The sequence below is a fragment of the Vidua macroura genome, chromosome 3, assembly GCF_024509145.1.
Source record: "Vidua macroura isolate BioBank_ID:100142 chromosome 3, ASM2450914v1, whole genome shotgun sequence".
Classification (NCBI taxonomy): domain Eukaryota; kingdom Metazoa; phylum Chordata; class Aves; order Passeriformes; family Viduidae; genus Vidua; species Vidua macroura.
Window position 1 is genome coordinate 100053479 of NC_071573.1, and position 17244 is coordinate 100070722.

At 47.1% G+C, this 17244-nt stretch overlaps 1 protein-coding gene across 1 annotated transcript; it reads left to right on the forward strand.

The window, feature by feature from the left end:
* Positions 1-308: 308 nt before the first annotated feature.
* On the forward strand, positions 309-15139 carry KLF11 (KLF transcription factor 11). The gene is made up of 4 exons (XM_053974329.1): positions 309-429; positions 2813-3067; positions 9148-10141; positions 12200-15139. The coding sequence occupies exons 1-4, from the start codon at positions 388-390 to the stop codon at positions 12502-12504; spliced, it is 1596 nt and encodes a 531-aa protein (XP_053830304.1). The 5' UTR covers positions 309-387; the 3' UTR covers positions 12505-15139.
* The last annotated feature ends 2105 nt before the right edge of the window (positions 15140-17244 follow it).

A 17244-nucleotide genomic window follows, 5' to 3' on the forward strand; every position in this document is an offset into this window, starting at 1 on the left:
CCGCCCGCCCCCGACCTTTCCCCCAGTTTCCAGCGCGCGCTCCCCCGCCCCTGTCGGCCCCGCCCCCTCCCCGCCTTCCCTCCGGCCGTGCCCACGCGCCGCCCTTCCCGCCGGCACGCCGCGATCACGCCGCCCGCCGCCGCTCATTGGCCGGGCGCGGGCCGCGGCGGGCGCTGATTGGCCCGCGCCGTCCCCTCCGCGCTGTTTGGCGCAGGCTGCGTTCGGAGCGCTTCTCCAGCGCGCGGCCGCGCCGCTCCCGGCGGGCGGGGCCGCGAGGAGGCGGCGCTGGCGGGTGCCGCTCCCGCCGCTGTGTGCGCGCCGCTGCCGCTCCCGCCGCTGCCGCTGCCCGGGAACGCCGCTGCCAACGCCGCCCGCTCGAGCCGCGCCATGCACGGCTCGCCCTGCTCGGACATGGGAGATGCGCCCGCGGTGAGCACCGGGCGCGCGGAGGGACGGAGGGAAGAGGGGGCGGTGGGGGATAGCCAGCGCCAGTGCAGCCCGGGCACGTGCTCGGTGGCGGGCGGAGTGCGGGGACCGTCGCCGCCTCGGCAGGGACCGCTACTCACCCGGCGGGGAGCGGCTTGGTTGGGCACTGGGTACTGGGCGGCTGTGCCAGGGCAGAGCCCTCAGAAGGGGGTGTTGCTCCGCTCACCTGCGGGGAAGGGGGGCGGCCCTCCTTCAGCGACCGTGCGGGGGCGGTGGCAGCGGCAGGGTGGGAGCTGCCTTCCGCCCTCTTCTTCTCCTCCTCCTTCCTTTCGCCCCATCCTCCTTTCGGTGGCACCGCCCGGCCGCGGGCAGCCGCCGTGGCGCGGGGAGCGGGCCCCTGCGGGCGGGGGGAGGCGCTGCCCTGCGCTGGGACCCGCGCTGCCCCCGCGGCACTGCCCGCCCGCTCCCCCTGCAGCCCGCACCTCCTTGCCCGCCGCCCCCATCCTGCCCGGGAGCGACCCGCACTGCCCGCATCTCCCTGCCCGCCCACCGTGCTCCCTGCCCGTGCCCCGTCCTTCCCGCCAGAGACCCGCCCTGCCCGTCCCCATCCTGCCGGCAGCCTGCGCTCCCCGCTCGTCCCTGCCCGTCCCCATCCTGCCGGCACCCCGCGCACGTAGTTCCCGGCGGGGTGACGTGAGGACAGGCGCCCGGCGCGGTTGGCCATTTCCCTGGCAGCAGCCGGGGAGCCCGCGCTGCAGCGTTCGTCTGCAGAAAGAGCTTTTTTTATGTGTTTTTTTTTTTTTTTTTTTTATTTCGGGGTGTTTTTTGAGGAAGCGAGGCACTTTTTTTTTCAATGTTTCTTTAGGGAAAGCTGCTCGCCTGAAACGTAGGGTTGGAAAAAAGAAACCTGTCGGCTTGGCTGCTTGCAGGCGCGCTTAGAGGAACACTGGCAGACTGTCTGCTCAGTGCAGAGCCCCGCCTGGCGTGGCCCCGGTGTGACAGGCGGTTTGAGGTCCAGGCTTGCAGGCACACATCGTGCTTTCCTCTCATTGTTTTTCAGTGGAAATTCTTAGAAGTCTCTCTCCAAGGTGTTAATCGCTTTTACCCCTTCCAGCCCCCGAATCATGACATCTCCATGCCTGGTACCTCATGTTTTAGGTGAAAGTCCTCTGTGAGTGCAGTACAAATGTTTTTGATCCATTATGTTTAGCATGTTTGCCTGCACATCCCTAGAGTGTAAATACAGCTTTACATCTTTGTGACACTGTTGAATAAGGATCATCCCACATTATTTAACTCAGTAACAAAACCCATAGAATTAGTGTACGTGCTGTCACCCAATGAGTAGAATTCCTTCTAGGGCTTGAGACCATGCTAATGGTGTGGTGTTGCCTTTAGAGTTAAAGCCTTTTTCCTGCAGTACATAAACATTCTGTGTAGCAGCAATAGGTTCAAGAGGCTTGGTCCACACTTCTGAATCTCAGCCTTCAAGTTAGTTGGTGTGTCTAAAGACTGAAGGAGCCTGGATGCCTAGCTGAGACTGAGCTGGCATGTGAGTAATAACCATCAGCCTAGCATAGCTTTTGGAGCCACTGCCAAGCACTGTGAGAGCTTTGTGAAGTTTAGATAGCCTTGTGCAGAGAAGTCAAGTGTTTCCCATGCATACACATGCACACATCGATACTCTGTGATGCTTGTAATTGGAAACAAATCAGTATGATTACATTTGTCTTCGTTTCTCTCTGAGTGTGCTTTAGATACCTAGCATCAGGCTAGGTTTAGATACCTATGTAGCATCGGGCCTTTCTGAAGTACAATGCAAACAGTTCGCACTGCACTTTGAAGACTGTTTTCCTTCCATCTTTTCCCCATCCTGGCTTCTCTAGTAAAAGTAAGATTAAAAATATTTTGTGATGTACAGCACTCCAAGTCAATGATCATACCTTAAAGCATCTTACCAGCTGAAATTTATCTTCTAAATGTTTCCAGAATGAGATTAGTGTCGAATAGTCTTTTGGATTCAGGAAACAGCCTTGTTTAAACAAGGTTCAAAGTCAGGATTTTCCTCTTTTATGCTTGTATGCAAGCATGGGGTGTGTTTGTTGTTTGTTCAGAGCAGTGTCATCCAGGAAAGTAAGCTTGGACATGTGAGCCACACACATCTGTTATTTTCCTGGAAAATCACATGTCTTTTTTTTTTTTTTAAGAGAAGGTAATGTGGAGACGAGCTGCTCGGGGGAGAGTGAGAGATGAGCCAGTTGGTAAAAGTCTTGCCACGGGCATGGGATCTGTTTCAGTTGACCTTCATTGTGAGCAGACAGCGTGTGGGTGGTGTCAGTTTTGTATTCTGACTTGTCCTAATAGCCAGTAATCTGATTACACTCAGGTTGACATTGTGGACATCTATGAGTCTATTCGTGAACGGCAGCGTCATGACAGTGAAAGGTCCACCTGCAGCACCTTGGAGCAGAACGACATTGAAGCTGTTGAAGCCCTTGTTTGTATGAGCTCCTGGGGTCAAAGATCACAGAAAGGTGACATATTAAAGATAAGGCCCCTCACGCCCTTCTCAGATTCTGGGGATTTCACAATGCACGCCGAGGCTACGGCTGAATTACCAAAGGACTGTCTATCAACACTGGTAAGAAAAGCATGAACACAAAATAAATATGCTCAACACGTGGATGTCGCATCCCTGCAGTGCTTTTACTTGGCTGGAAAAGACAGGCTTGCTCAGGTGTCCCTTTGTCATAGCCTGTGCTGTGTGTGTGCACAAAGTCGTGAGGTGGGCATGTTGAGTTTGTTTTTTTGCTGTCTCTGGTTTAGCAAATGTAGAGGCTTTTGTTAAATTCAGGTGTGAAAGCCCTTGCTGACAGGTTATTGGTTTTGACAGGGATGTCAGGATGGCTATTGTAGGTTTCTTGGAGCACTTTGAGTAAGAATGGCAGAGTGAGCCTTGGTGATTTGGCATCAGCATATCTGCAAGCACTGTATAAAAAGAGGCCCTTGATGATGTTATGCTTCACTGGTCATTGTAAGAGAAAGTACATGCTACCATTATGAAATAAGCAATTTAATTAGTTTCTGTACTATGTGTTTGTACATGTAGTCTGTTATTTCTCCAGACATTGGTCTACTCCAGCTGACTAATGTTGGTTGAATCCAAATATTTTTTCTTTTGTTTCAATTTATGTTGCAACAAAAGTAGGTATTAAAAAAGGGCTTGGTGCCAATAGGGTTTTAGATGGTTAAGGCCCATTTCAGCCAGTAGGCTTCTAGCATGCAGTTGCCAGGAAAAAGGGGAATAATAGAGGAAAGAGGCTGAGATAAGAGCAGCCTGACAAGCAGCTGCCATAATATCTCCTGCTGCTCAGTGCTGACACTGTCTCTTGAGCAGCACAGGAGATACCTTTCAGTGGGAAAGGAGGAAGAAGAGGTGATGCAGGAAGACAGCATAGAGAGAAATGGATGAATAAGAAGGGACAGAGCAGTTTCATTTGTATTTATCTAAAAGGTAGCCATGAAACGATGAGGTAATCATTGAGAAAAGATCTAGGGCTTGCTGGGAGCTTGAAATAGAAAAGTAGAGTATTGCTACCTGTTGTTGGTCTGTTTATTCTGCTTATAGCCTCTTACAGCTGTGCCCATTGCTGAGGAGAAAGGAATGAAAGACTGTTTTGTGGTGCAGTGAGTATACTTGCAGTGTTTTGTGCAGGTTTACAGCTGCCTCACTGCCTTCCTTTTATTAATATGCTTTTAAGCATAATCAGAATGGTCATGAGATAAGGCAATGTGGTGTCCTGGTTTTGGCTAGGATAGAATTTTCTTCCTAGTAGCTGGCACAGTGCTGTGTTTGTGATTTAGAATGAGAATAATGCTGGTAACATACTGATGTTCTAGTTGTTGCTGAGCAGTGCTTACCCCCCAGGTCAAGGACTTTTCAGTTTCCCATGCTCTGCCAGTGAGGAGGTGCACAGGAAGCTGGGAAGTAGTGTGGCCAGGGCAGGTGATCTCAACTGGCCAGAGGGATATTCTGTACCACAGAGTGTCATGCCCAGCATAAAAACTGGCATGACCAGTGATGTTGGGAAGCACCTGGGCATTGGTCAGTGGGTGATGAGCACTTGTACTGTGCAACACTTGTTTCTCTTGGGTTTTATTGGTCTCTCTCTCTTTTTCGTATCTCCCTGTAAATAATAATTACAATTGTTGTTATTATATTTTACTTTATTCCAATTATTAACTTGTTCTTGTGTCAACACATGAGTTTTATCTTTCTGATTCTCCTCCATGACAGATCTAACCAGACCATGTTGAAACAAATTTGTTATCAGGATTCATCTTATTAGTTGTTGATCACAGTGTTGAATTATTTGTTATCAGAATTGTTGTGTTATGTAACAATTCACTTCCTGTGTATGTTCCCCCTAGTGTTATGGTATAATTTCTGGAGGCTGGACTAAGGTTATCATTTTATTGTACTTGGTAACACTGATCTATGTGATAGCACAGAACTGCTGGCCTTGAAACTGATCTGGTTTTCATACTGTCAGCCCCTCGGTCATCACCTCTGTACTTGGGGAACCATCTCTTAGAAACTGCTAATAGCAACACTGTTTGCCTTTCTGCCTCGGAGAGCCAACCTGTGTAGAAGACACACACAGTCTTCCCCTTCTTCTCCAGGCATGGGAATTTTTTGAAATTTTGGATATCCTTGTGATGCTGAAACCATGGTCCGTGAATGACCAGGAACTGGGAATGTGGTTCGGGTCTTGTTCAGGGTTAAGCAACGGTTTGTGGCTGCTCAGACCCCAGCAAGGGATGATGCGGCTGACCCAGAGGATGAGCTTGTGCCATTATCAGTTGTGCTTGTACACAAGAGGAAATGAACACCAAAGTCAGCTCATTTAGTGAAGGAGGATGAAGCAGGGCCATCACAAAAACGGGATGGAGGAAGAGACAGAACAAGAGGTAACCACTCAATCCCTGTCCCTGAGGGATCTGTGGGGTATGTGAAGAGGTTTCAGCTGCTGCCCAGGTGTGCACATTATCACCTGGCTGCTCCAGTGGGGCTAGTAGCCTAGAATTAGGAGACAGGGAAGCCAAGCAGTTGGGATGACTTCCTAGGGATGAGAGCACTGACGAGGCAATTGGAAAAATGACACAAGTCTTCAGCCTGTGGAGGCAACTGGGTCAGGAGTGAAGGAAAGGTATCCCTTCAGGAAAGATGTAATGTCACCTAGGCAGGTGGGCTACTGTGGGGAGATATATCTGGTACGTGAGGGAATTAGCTGTACCAGAGGGGGTTTATTATGACATGAGCAGGGCACAGTCACCCACAGATCCAGATGAAGTCAGTGTGCCCAACCCACGTGGCAGAAATTTGAACCATTTGCCATGGACTGGTCCGGAACACTTGCACTATATTGATGGTACCATTGTGGGCAATACAGCAGCAGAAGTTTTTGAGAAAGGGAAGAAAATAGTCCAGATCTCTCTGAAAGCTGCCATAAAACAAAGTAAGGTCCAGGAACCTGCATAGAAAATCCAGTTTTTAAGAATAAAATAGCAAGGTGGATGTCATCAGATCCCAATGGATTTGATTAGCAAAACAACAGATACATTTCTACCAAATAGTAAGAAAAACACAAGCTTTCTTAGGCATTGTGGGTTTTTGGAGAATGCACATTCCAAATTACAGTCTGATTGACAGCCTTCTCTGTCAAGTGACCCAGAAGAAAAATGATTTCAAATGGGCCCTGAACAACAACAAGCCTTTGAACAAATTAAACAGGAGATAATTAATGCATAAATTTAACTCTTCCCCAGCCCTTGGGCCAGTCCAGGCAGGACAAGATACAAAAAATGCGCTCTACACCACAGACAAGGAAAATAGCCCTCCCTGGATCCTGTGGTAGAAAGCACAGGTGAGAACTGGGTCAACCTCTAGGGTTTTGGATTTGGGGGTACAGAGGATCAGAAGCCCACTGTATTCCAGCTCTAAAAGAGATACCGGCAGCTTACAAAGAGGTTCCAGCTGCTTTGGAAGTGATTGGTACTGAAGCACAATTTCCCCTGGCATCCTGATTCCTGGTGCTGGTCTGGATTTGCAAAGGATGGGTGTCTTGCACACCATGTAGAATATGGAATGGATGCTATGTGGAATAAGTGGGTCTTGCTGGTCACACTGGGTGCTCAAATAGGAAACCTCAGTCATTGTGATTACTTTCAAGACTCCTGGGATTGGTGAGAAGGTAGACTCCTGGATGCCACCTGATGAGGAGATGACATGTGCTGAAGAGACTCTATTGTATAATAGGTTACCAAAAAATGAGGAACGTTTGATTCCTGCTGTATTGTAGGCAAGCATTGAGGATGAAAAGTGGCTGTATGGCGTATCCTACAAAAAATTACAGAAACTGCTGAAGGAGAATGTGAATGGAGTTACTTTGCAGAGGTGAACATTGGCTTTAGACACTGCTGAACAAGAAAAACAGCCAGTGCTTTATCTCTGTACTGATTCACGGGTGGAGGCAAGTGCCCTGTGGTGGTGGTTGCAGTGATGGAAGTAGAGCAGAGGTAAACCCATCTGGGCTGCTGCCTTGTGCCAAGATACTGCTGCCTGGGTGGAGACCCTGGTTGTGAAGGTATGTCACATGGATGCTCACGTACCCAAGAGTTGGGCCACCAAGGAACATCAGAACAACCAACAGGAGGATCAGGCTTTTTAGATTGAAGTGGCTCAGGTGGATCTGGATTGGCAAGACTCACAAGAGTGAATTATTTATTGCTTGGTGAGCCTGCGACACCCGAGGTCATCAAGGAAGAAATGCAACATGTAGATGGGGTGATGATCGAGGGGTAGATGTGACCATGGACACTCTTGTAGGGCTATCCATAATTGTGAAACATACACTTCAGTTATTCAAGATGAGCAGTTAAAGCTTCTTTGGTGTGGAGGACAATGGCTGAAATATAAATATGGGACATCGGGCAGATGGACTCTATCGGACTCCCACAAACCCACCAAGGCAAGCACCATATGATGGTGGAAGCAACCACTGGATAACTGGAACCCTATTCTGTGCCCCATGCCACCTCCTGGAACACTGTCCTGAGCCTTGGAAAGCAAGTCTTATGGCAGCATGGCATCCCAGAAAGAATTGAGCCAGACAAGAGGACTCATTTCCAAAACAACTTCACAGACACCTGGGTTGAAGAGCATTGCATTGTGTGGGTTTATCACATGCACTATCATATGCCAGTCTCCAGGAAAATTGAATGATAGAACAGACTGTTACTGAGAGCAATGGGTGATGGGATCTTCAAACAATGGGATACACATTTAGCAAAGGCTACCTGGGCAGTCAGCACTAGAGGATCTGCCAGCTGGGCCAGTTGTGCTCAAGCAAAACTTTTACATAGTGTAGAAGGGGATGAAGTCCCTGTAATACACCCAAAAAAGCTTCTGGGGAAAACAACTGGAGTTATTCCTACATCAGGCAGTGACAACCCCATCCATGGGATTGCTTTTGCTCAAGGATCTTGGTGCACTTGGTGGGTAATGTGGGAGGATAGGGAAGTCCAAAGTTTTGTTCCAGGGGATCTGGTTCAGCGTGAGAACAGCCAGTGATTTAGATTGTATGATGTTAATTGCCATTATAACACTCATGTCACCACTGCTGAGCTGGCTACACGCAACACCAAGTGTATTACAGTAGGAGTCACCCAGATTAATGAGGAACAAACTTTGATGGAACTGGACAAACACAGCAGTGGTGGAATGAGAACTAACTTCAATAGGCAGCAATCCAACATAACACACCATCTTTCCTGCCCTGAAGAACTGCCATGAATTGGAGCCCAAAGTGATGCATGAATGAGCTCAACAGATGTTTTAGAAGGATGGCTCATAGATTAAGGGAATGATACCTGTATCAAAAGACATGAAAAATAATGATGGTTAATTGGGATGTATTGAAAAGTGTGGGTATGATGTAAATGGCATAGAATATGGGGTGGATATTGTCCAGTTTTCAGCTGGGATAAAGTTAATTTTCATCCTAGTAGCTGGCACAGTACTGTGTTTGGGATTTAAGATGAGAATAACGTTGATAATACACTGATGCTTTAGAGGAAGCACTGCTCAGCAACATTTAAGCCAAGGACTTCTCAGTGTCTCCTGCTCTGCCAGCGAGGAGGAGAAACCTCGTGAGCATGGCTAGGACACTACTGACCAGACTGGCCAAAGGGATATTCCATACCACAGGGCATCGTGTTCAGTGTATAAAGTGGGGGGAGTTGGCCAGAAGGGGCCAGTCACTGCTTGGGATCAGGCCAGGTGGGTGGTGAGCAGTTGTACTATGTATCATTTGTTTCTCTTTATTTTTCTCTTTTTATCTACATTTTAATTACAATTAATATTTTTATTATTGTATTTTCCTGTACTTGAATTATTAACTTGTTCTCATCTCAACCCATAGATTTTACCTTTTTCTGATTCTCCTTCCCATCCATCTGGGGTGGAGGATGAGTGAGCTTCATGGGACTTGGTTGTTATGTGGGATTAAACCACAGCAGTATACTTTATTCAGTTTGTCCTAAGAGGCACATTCTGAGATGCTGGGAGAGGGCATGTAATTTTATTTTTCGGAGTAAAAATAGGAGAAAAGTGTGCTATGGAATTACACTGATCCCCACTGGTGTGGGTTTTTTTTGCAGTGCATGACCCCTCCGCACAGCCCTGACTTTGTTGAGATGTCGGCAGCTACGCTCCTGTCCTCACAAGTGACCTACTCCAAACCAAGGACTGTCATGGCAAATACAGCTGCCTGCTCAGTCACATCAGCGACCAGTGCCTCTCCCATAACCAAGCCATCTGTTCCCAGCGTGGGACGACAGTGCAGTCAGAAGCCAGTGATCTCTGAATTCTCCACACCTCAGCCTTGCAGGGCCATGGCAACAAGTGTCATACGTTACACAGGTGATAGTTCTGCTTACCATCACATTCCTGCTGTGCAAGAGAAAACAAAGGTAACTTCAGGCTACAGCACTTCCAGAGACTGGTGTGGAGCGGATGACCGAAAACATTCCAGACTGCCACAGGACACGTGGGCTGCGGATGATTTAATCAACAAAACCTCTCCAGTACATCAGCCTTATGCACATGACTCCAGTGATATTGTGACCAATAAAGGGCAGCTACCAGTCCGGCCAGTTTCGCCACAAACACACTTACCAAAGAGTTGTGAGAGTGACTTGCAAAAAAGAGCTACCCCAGTGACACCTGCCCCTGTCTCAAGCCCCCAGGTTCTCTGTCAAATGATCCCTTTAAATGGACAAAGCAGCATGATTAATGCCTATGTCAAGCCTTCAACTCCGGCACTCTCAACTCCCATGAAACCTATTTTACCGCAGACAGCCCCGCTCTCCCAGCCTGTGCTCATGGGACCTTCTGTGCCTCAGGGGACTGTCATGTTGGTTCTTCCGCAGCCCGCTGTCACACAGACGCCGCAGTGCCCGCAGGCCGTGGTGACTGTTGGCAGCACCAAGTTACTGCCCCTCGCCCCTGCTCCTGTGTTCATCGCTTCTGGTCAGACCTGTGCCCCCCAGATGGACTTCTCCAGGCGGAGGAATTACGTTTGTGACTTCCCTGGGTGCAAGAAAACCTATTTCAAAAGTTCCCACCTCAAAGCCCACCTTCGCACCCACACTGGTGTGTACGAGAGGGCTCTGGCTTGTGTTGGGGTGCTGAAATGCATGTTTTTTGCATGGAGGGGGGTGGGAAAGGGAAGAAGCAAGTGATGGGGAAGTTTTTGCTCATCTTAGGGATGGAAGGAATGTTCATTCTTCATGGACAAGCAAAACAAGACATACTTTGTTCTGACACCTCAGCTGACCCTGTAGTGTTAGTTGAATTTCACAGGCTTTAGTTGGAGTGAAGCTTTGCCATCTGTGTGCATGTGTTTAGATCTAAGTGGAATCCTGCCATCTGGACTAGATTGAAATGAATTGTGCAAGTCCCTTGTTTTGGAGCATGGGGAGGTCTGGTGTAAGCAAAACACAGTACAGTACAGGTAGTTGGTCTTAATTGTTGTGTGAGTAAAAGAAAAGAGAAACTCAGAAACTGCTTTTTATATTTGTTTGGGTTTTTTTTTGGGGGGGGGGGTTGTTTTGTTTGTTTGTTTGTTTTGGGGTTTTTTTGGTGGTTTTTTTTGTTTGTTTTTTTTTGTTTGTTTGTTTTTTTTGTTTTTGTTCCCCCAGAGTTTTGTATAGGCTAAATGGGAATGCATTGAGATTTTGGGTTATTTTCCTGTGTTAGGAAGTAGAGCTCCTACAGGAATGTAACCGTTTATTCAGTAGCAGAAGGGGAATTTTAGAGGTAAATGAAAATTGATTGTAATTAATATTAAGTGATTTGCTCCATAAATTTGGTCAGTGGGGAAACAGTCTATATGTGTTTTACTTACCCTTTTTCTGCTTCCAGGATCGTGTTGAATTAAAACTAACTTTGAGTTCTCAGGGATTATTTTTGATGTTGAAGGATAGGCATAGTGGGAGATTGGTATAGAATAGTTCTGTCTATTTTTTGTTTTCCTTGACTTCTTTCCCCTACCTGCTGTTACCCCACAGTCACTGGTTTATTGGATGTCAGCTTGCATGACAGCATTTGCATTAGTTTGGCAGCTTGTCTTTACAGTTCCTTTAGGGAAAGAGCTTAACCTTTACATGAAGCTGGTAATTCTTGTAAACCATGGTTCAGAGGTAGAATGATGCTTCTGCTTCTGGCTTGAGAGGCTGCTGAATTAAACCTGGTGCTCCAGGATAAACAGACTATCAGCAAGTGCCTTGCTTTGTGCACATGGGAGCCTGTGTGTGTCCCTGTATCGTGATTAACAATCAGTGGCATGTGAAACACGCTGACCCCTCACTAGCCAATTCCCATTACAGGACCGGGAGGAAGAGTAGTTCAGCTTTCTTTTTCTGCCTTTTCCCTGCATGCTGATTAGCTAGATCATAGCGCATCCAGAAGACACAGACTTTACTCTCAGTACCTGAAGTGAGAACACTCCTGTGGGGCTTCCTTTCTGCAGGCCCCTTCTTTTCTGCTCCGAAGTGTCGCCATAATTTTGGGCCACGTGGTAGATGTTTATCTGGAGCCCTGTGGGAGTTGCAGACAGTAGTTGCAGTTGTGGTTGTTCAGGACAGGTGGGATGTTCAACAGTGGCCCAGGATGAGCAGCAGCTGATGTGGGCAGCCGTGCTGACTGCTGCCATTCCTGGTCTGTGGGGTCTGTCTGGCAGGACAGGCTTTGCCTCGGGAGTGCTCACTGGTACGTGTTTGTGTGTGGGACTGGCTCAATGGAGCAGCAGGACCCCAAGGCTCCATTCCAGGCTTCCTGTTCACCCGCAGTATTTGTGGATGACATGCTGCAGCCAGAGAGATACGGATATACGGGGATGGGGCTTGCTTCTAGTTCAGTCAGCAGATAAGGCAGCTTTATGAAGGCTCTATTTCTTTAAACTGGGATTTTGGACAACTGAAAAACCAGACTTGATTAAAGAACACTTAAAGAGAGATAGAAGGAAATAAGTAGAAATGATACCTGTTATTTTTCTCTGGAACAGAACTTTAGCTTAATCTTACGTTGACTGCACAGATGAGCAGTTCTGTGGAACTCACTCGTTTTTGCAAAGCAGGTTTTAAGTTAGTCCTTTGATAAGACTGTAACACAGCTTCTCAAAGTAACAAATGCTTCCTTTATGTCCTGCAGGTGAAAAACCTTTCAGCTGCAACTGGGACGGCTGTGACAAGAAGTTTGCCCGCTCGGATGAGCTGTCACGGCACCGCAGGACGCACACGGGCGAGAAGAAGTTCTCCTGTCCGGTGTGCGAGCGCCGCTTCATGCGCAGCGATCACCTGACCAAGCACACCCGCCGCCACATGACCACCAAGAAGACCCCCAGCTGGCAGACAGAGGTTGGCAAACTCAGCAGAATTGCCACAGCAGAGAAACCCAGGAGCAGCAGCGCTCTGAGTATGCTCATCCCCGTGCCATCACCTGTCTGCCAGGGCTAGAGTGAAGCACCTTCTGCAAACTTTCTGAAGATCAGGAAGAGCTCCGATGGCAACGGCAGAATGGGCAATGGCTTTTGTTTTCCCCATGTTTGTGTGTACTTTAGTTTCCTGCAGTTTAGGTCCTCTGTTGATAGTGCTATGTGAGAAATCTATCATATTTCCTCGTCCCTTCCCTGTTGGTTTTTTTCAGTACTTGGGCAATTGCAATCACCAGCACTTCAGGAAAGTAGAACTCCTTGGAAATTATTTTGGCAATAGGTTAAAAAAATTGTAGTTGTAATGCTTGCTGTTAATATTTTGATGGACAGTAAAACAGGGTGGTTTTTAATTTTTATAGTACTATTTTCTATACCAAATATATTTTGTATTTGTTCATTTTGGTCTTGTCATGCAGGCAAATTACTTGCATTAGTAGGGCTGTGCTGGATGAGAGGCAGAGTTTTGGAAACTCCTTTTCAGTAAACCTAAACTATTGTATTCAGAGTGTTTTATAAACACTTAACCATTTGATAACTCGTATTGGTTGGTGTTTTCACACTTGCAGATCCTGATCCTGCAGTGGGCTAGTGCTCTTACACTCTCCTTATGCAGGTACATTGGAGATCAAAGCGAGTCAGTAATTTTTAAAACAAACCAAACCAGAATGACCTTATTTGAGAATACAAGTGCTGAAATCCTCAACATTTTATGAGTTCATACCCTTTGCAAGTAGAAGCTGATGTGGCTGTTGGTAGAAGCATTCTTGAGACCACATTCCACTGGAGCAAAGTTTTGAGGAGCCAGACTGCTCTGATGGAGATAGAAGCACAAACACTGTTTAGAAATTTTGACACTAAAAATTATGCTTTATTTTTGGTCCTACTAAACCAACATATCAAAATAAACTGAAAAATGTGAAAATGGCAAGATAGCCCATTAAAAATTAGTGGCTCTCTCTTTATATTTTTTTTTTTGAGTAGAGGAGAAATAAAAAAATTAAAGGGTTTTTTTTGTATTGTGGATGCTTGTGCACCTTATAGGAAATTGTTCAAGACTTTCTTTTACCTGTATCAATGCACCAGAGGAAGTACTAATTGTGTCTTGAGTTAAGAAATAGCCACCATGTCAACTTGATGATGCTCTTCATGTGGCCTTATACTTCTCCACAGTACTTTGTATAAAATCACCCTTTTCTATTAAACAATACACTCTCCCTGTTGAATGGATTTTCTTTTACACGAAGTGTAATGATAGTTAAGAAATGGAACCAGTGGCTGCAGGAGTGCTGTGTTGTAATAGCATGGTGTGAGTAACAAAATGTCCGCAGCACAATGGGACTGCTCCATTCCCGAGGTGCAGAAGGAGTGTGTATGTACTGTAGCAGCGCTGACAGGACAGCAAAGCACCAGGTGTGTTGCTGGGAGACAGCTCCTCCCCCCTGAATGAAATATTTCTGGAGTGCTTATTCCTTCTGGCCTCTTCTCCCTTCAGCCACTCCTGCACTGAAGCTTAGTTGAGCACTGAGGAGGATTGTTCTTCCTATATGCGTGAACTGTGGATAACTGGGAATGCACTCTCTCTCCTACTGCTTTGTTCTGAAATCCTGGTCTTGCTTCCCAGTGTGGGCAAAGCACGGATCTCATCTATGGAAGTGCTGACTTGCCAACCTCAGCTGGCACTCCCCTGAAATTGGCAGAGACCTGTTTCAGTTAAAGCAGATTATGTCATTATTTTTTACACTAAAGTCTATAGTTATAATTAACAGTAGTAAGTTTTCAAGCTGCACTAAATTGGAGTATTGTGCTAGGTGTACTGAAGTTTTTGTGCCTGACCTTGTAAAGGCCCACACCCTGCTCACTGACAGGCGCTGTAATCCCACTGAGCCCAGTGTACGTGCCAGTGAGTGTGTGTGGGCCTTGCTTTGGACTCTCCTAAGGGCTCAGCTGGAACCTCTTTGCCTGGTGAAGTGGATCCTTGTGGTGTTGCTGTTCTCTGTTGCTACCTAGTTTTCCAAGTTTTTGTGGTGAACAAAGAGATGTTGCTGCTCTTATTTTTTTTTTTTTCCTCCTCAGAAATCCCTCAGAACAAGAAGTCTGACTTTTGGATGCTGTTTTTGCATGCTTTTAACCAGGAGAAGCATGTCCTGTCTCAGTTTAGTAGCCAGTTTAGCACTTCATTTTTTTACAGACTATTTATGGTGCTCACCTGAGAAAACAATTTGGAAACTCTTGTCATAATTATATAAATTGTCATGGTTTTTGCATTATGGGGGGAGGAAAACAGTGGACTTGGAGAATAGACTTCTTAAAAGTGTGTCATGTATGTGTGTCACGATGTGGAAAAGCAACTGCTCCCTCCTTGTTTGGGTGTACCTGGCCTGCAATTCTGGCAGCCGTTCTGGGGTGTGTGGATCGTTCTCTCGTGGACGTGCGTGAATAGCTGTGCCGCGGTGTGGCTCTGTCTGCTCTCTCTGTTCCTTCCTGCTGTGTAAGGGTTATTTATGGATTAAGCATGACTGGCATAGCTGCTGTCCTTGCACTTTACTGCCTGAACTCTACTGTTCAGTCTTTTTATTTTGAGCCTATATTTTACGGAAATGGAACTGCATTTTTGTACGTGTTTTTAACTTTTATTAAATAAAATGTATGTAATGTGACTGGTTTTAAGTCATAAAAAAAATCATGGATTTTCAGGTTTCGTAGGTGTCCATTCCAGAACCATGTAAATCCTTCAGAATTAGGTTGTGTGTCTAGGCCAGTGGAAGACTTGGGGCTTGCTAATTCACTTACCTGTAAATGCAGGATTTTTTGGATCCTGTTGTAAATTGGCCAGTGCTCAGTTGTTTATGATTTTACACCACTCATAAGTTTTTGGTAGGAGGTGCACACCCCCACCAGGCCTTGAGGCTTCTCTCTGCTATCTGGGAACAATTCCCAGCTCCACACTACTTCCAGCCCAGCCTCCAGCAGCTGTCAGCAGAAGGGATGTGCTGGGTGCTGCTCCGTTAGTGTCACAAGCTGCGCATAGAGTGAATGCTGGAAATAAGGCAGAGACCAGAATTTAACTCTCAAGGTGGCTGTGCTAGACTCAGTTCTTCTGCTGGGGTGGGGATGTGCCTCTGGCAGGCTGGGTATTGCCTCCCAGTCTCAGCTGGGCAGGAGGTGTCCAGTGATGGTGACAGCAGCAGCAACTATCTACATTTTTATGCTGTTTCCATCTGACCAGTTCCTGAACTGCAGAAATATTTATTTCCAGCAGAAAGGGAGCAGGTGTAATGATTGCAGCTTTTTGTCAGCCTTTCACTGCAAGGTGGCTCAGTCAGTACAGGCAGAGCTCTCAGGGAGTCACCTGGGAGCGGTGACTCAAGGCTTTGTCCACAGAAGAGCACATTGTTCTTTCAGGTGTGAGGAAGGTGAAAAGAGATCTCATGGATTGTTCTGCTTCCCCCTCAGGAGAACAACTGGAAGGGAAAGCTTATGTGCAGGTTTAATGCTCTGGCAGAACAGCACAAACTTCAGCCCCTGCGCTCTGCAGTTTGCCACAATGCTTTTGTCTTCCAGGGGAAGATGTCTTACCTATCCCTACTATTTTTCAAGGAAGATTTTTCAGAGCATCCAATTATATCCCTAAGAATACTTGTTTTGGCTGTTTTTTTGCTGATTTTTATTTTGTTTCCCTGACTTTGCTTATGTGAAACATGGCAATGGATTTCAGTCTGTGCTTACCTTTCTGCTTTTCCTTAGACCCAAGATGTGGTCTGAGCTGTTCCGTGCAGCCAGGAGGTGCACTCAGTCCACATCCTAATGGGGCTGGAGTCTGGAACAGCTTCATCCAGTGAGAGAAAACAGCCTGCACACAAGGAAGCCTTCCCAATTACCCCTTTGCTGACACAAGCATTGTTGAGGGCAAGTCTTCCTGTCTTAAAGCCATTCTGAATCCATGACAGGGAATCATTTTCTGAAGGACAATGGATTTGTGCTCAAACATGTCTATTGGCTTAATGCTTCATCTTGCAGTCCGAGTGGCATTGCTTGTTACACACCACCCTGTGTGGTTGTACAGCCAAACCCTGGGCTGAGCAGCAGCTTGAGCTGTCTTGCAAACCAATGAGCACTGATCCTCTTGAAGTCTGGACACTGGAAGAGTGAATCCATTCTGATGCTGCAGAGGTGGCCTGTGCTGCGGGGTGGTTGCACGCTTGGTGTGCTCCTCCAGCTGAGGCCACAGCTCTGGCTGATTTTCCCTTTCCAGCTGTGAAAGCTGTACTGAACATCCTTCATCTTCCATCTCATGACCTGAGTCCTGCCCCAGGGTCACCTCTGGATTGAGATCATCTGCATATCTTCTGACTGGTTTTGAAGTTTAACCTGTGAGCCCATCTGCCTGTTACCTTCCATTCACATCTGGCAAGGCAGCTTGAGGCAGGCAGGCTCTGGCTGTGAGAAGGCAAATCGCTTCCATGTCTGCAGTAAGAGTAAATCATGACTCAAAACCCAGCAACCTCCAGGCTGAAGAAATGGTGAGACATTCCAGGAGGAAGCTGCAAAGCCTCAGCCACATCTCAGAGTCCAGGCTGTCCTGGGATCCTCTGTCAAATGCAGCCTTCCTCCTTTTCTGCTTCAGTCCTCAGGTGTAGAAGGAAACTGATGACTTTTGTGTGCTGATGCGTGCAGAAGGCAATGGGCATATCTTAAAACATGCAGAAAACTTGAGGAAGCTGGAGCATACCCTTTCCTGGGAGAGTTTGTGCCAGCTGGGGAA

What these genes read in the sequence shown, in the direction of transcription:
- KLF11 (XM_053974329.1), top strand. Translation starts at nt 388, where the DNA reads ATGCACGGCTCGCCCTGCTCGGACATGGGAGATGCGCCCGCG. An exon ending in ACATGGGAGATGCGCCCGCG is followed by an intron (nt 430 to 2,812) that starts GTGAGCACCGGG and finishes GATTACACTCAG; the next exon opens with GTTGACATTGTGGACATCTA. An exon ending in CCACCTTCGCACCCACACTG is followed by an intron (nt 10,142 to 12,199) that starts GTGTGTACGAGA and finishes TATGTCCTGCAG; the next exon opens with GTGAAAAACCTTTCAGCTGC.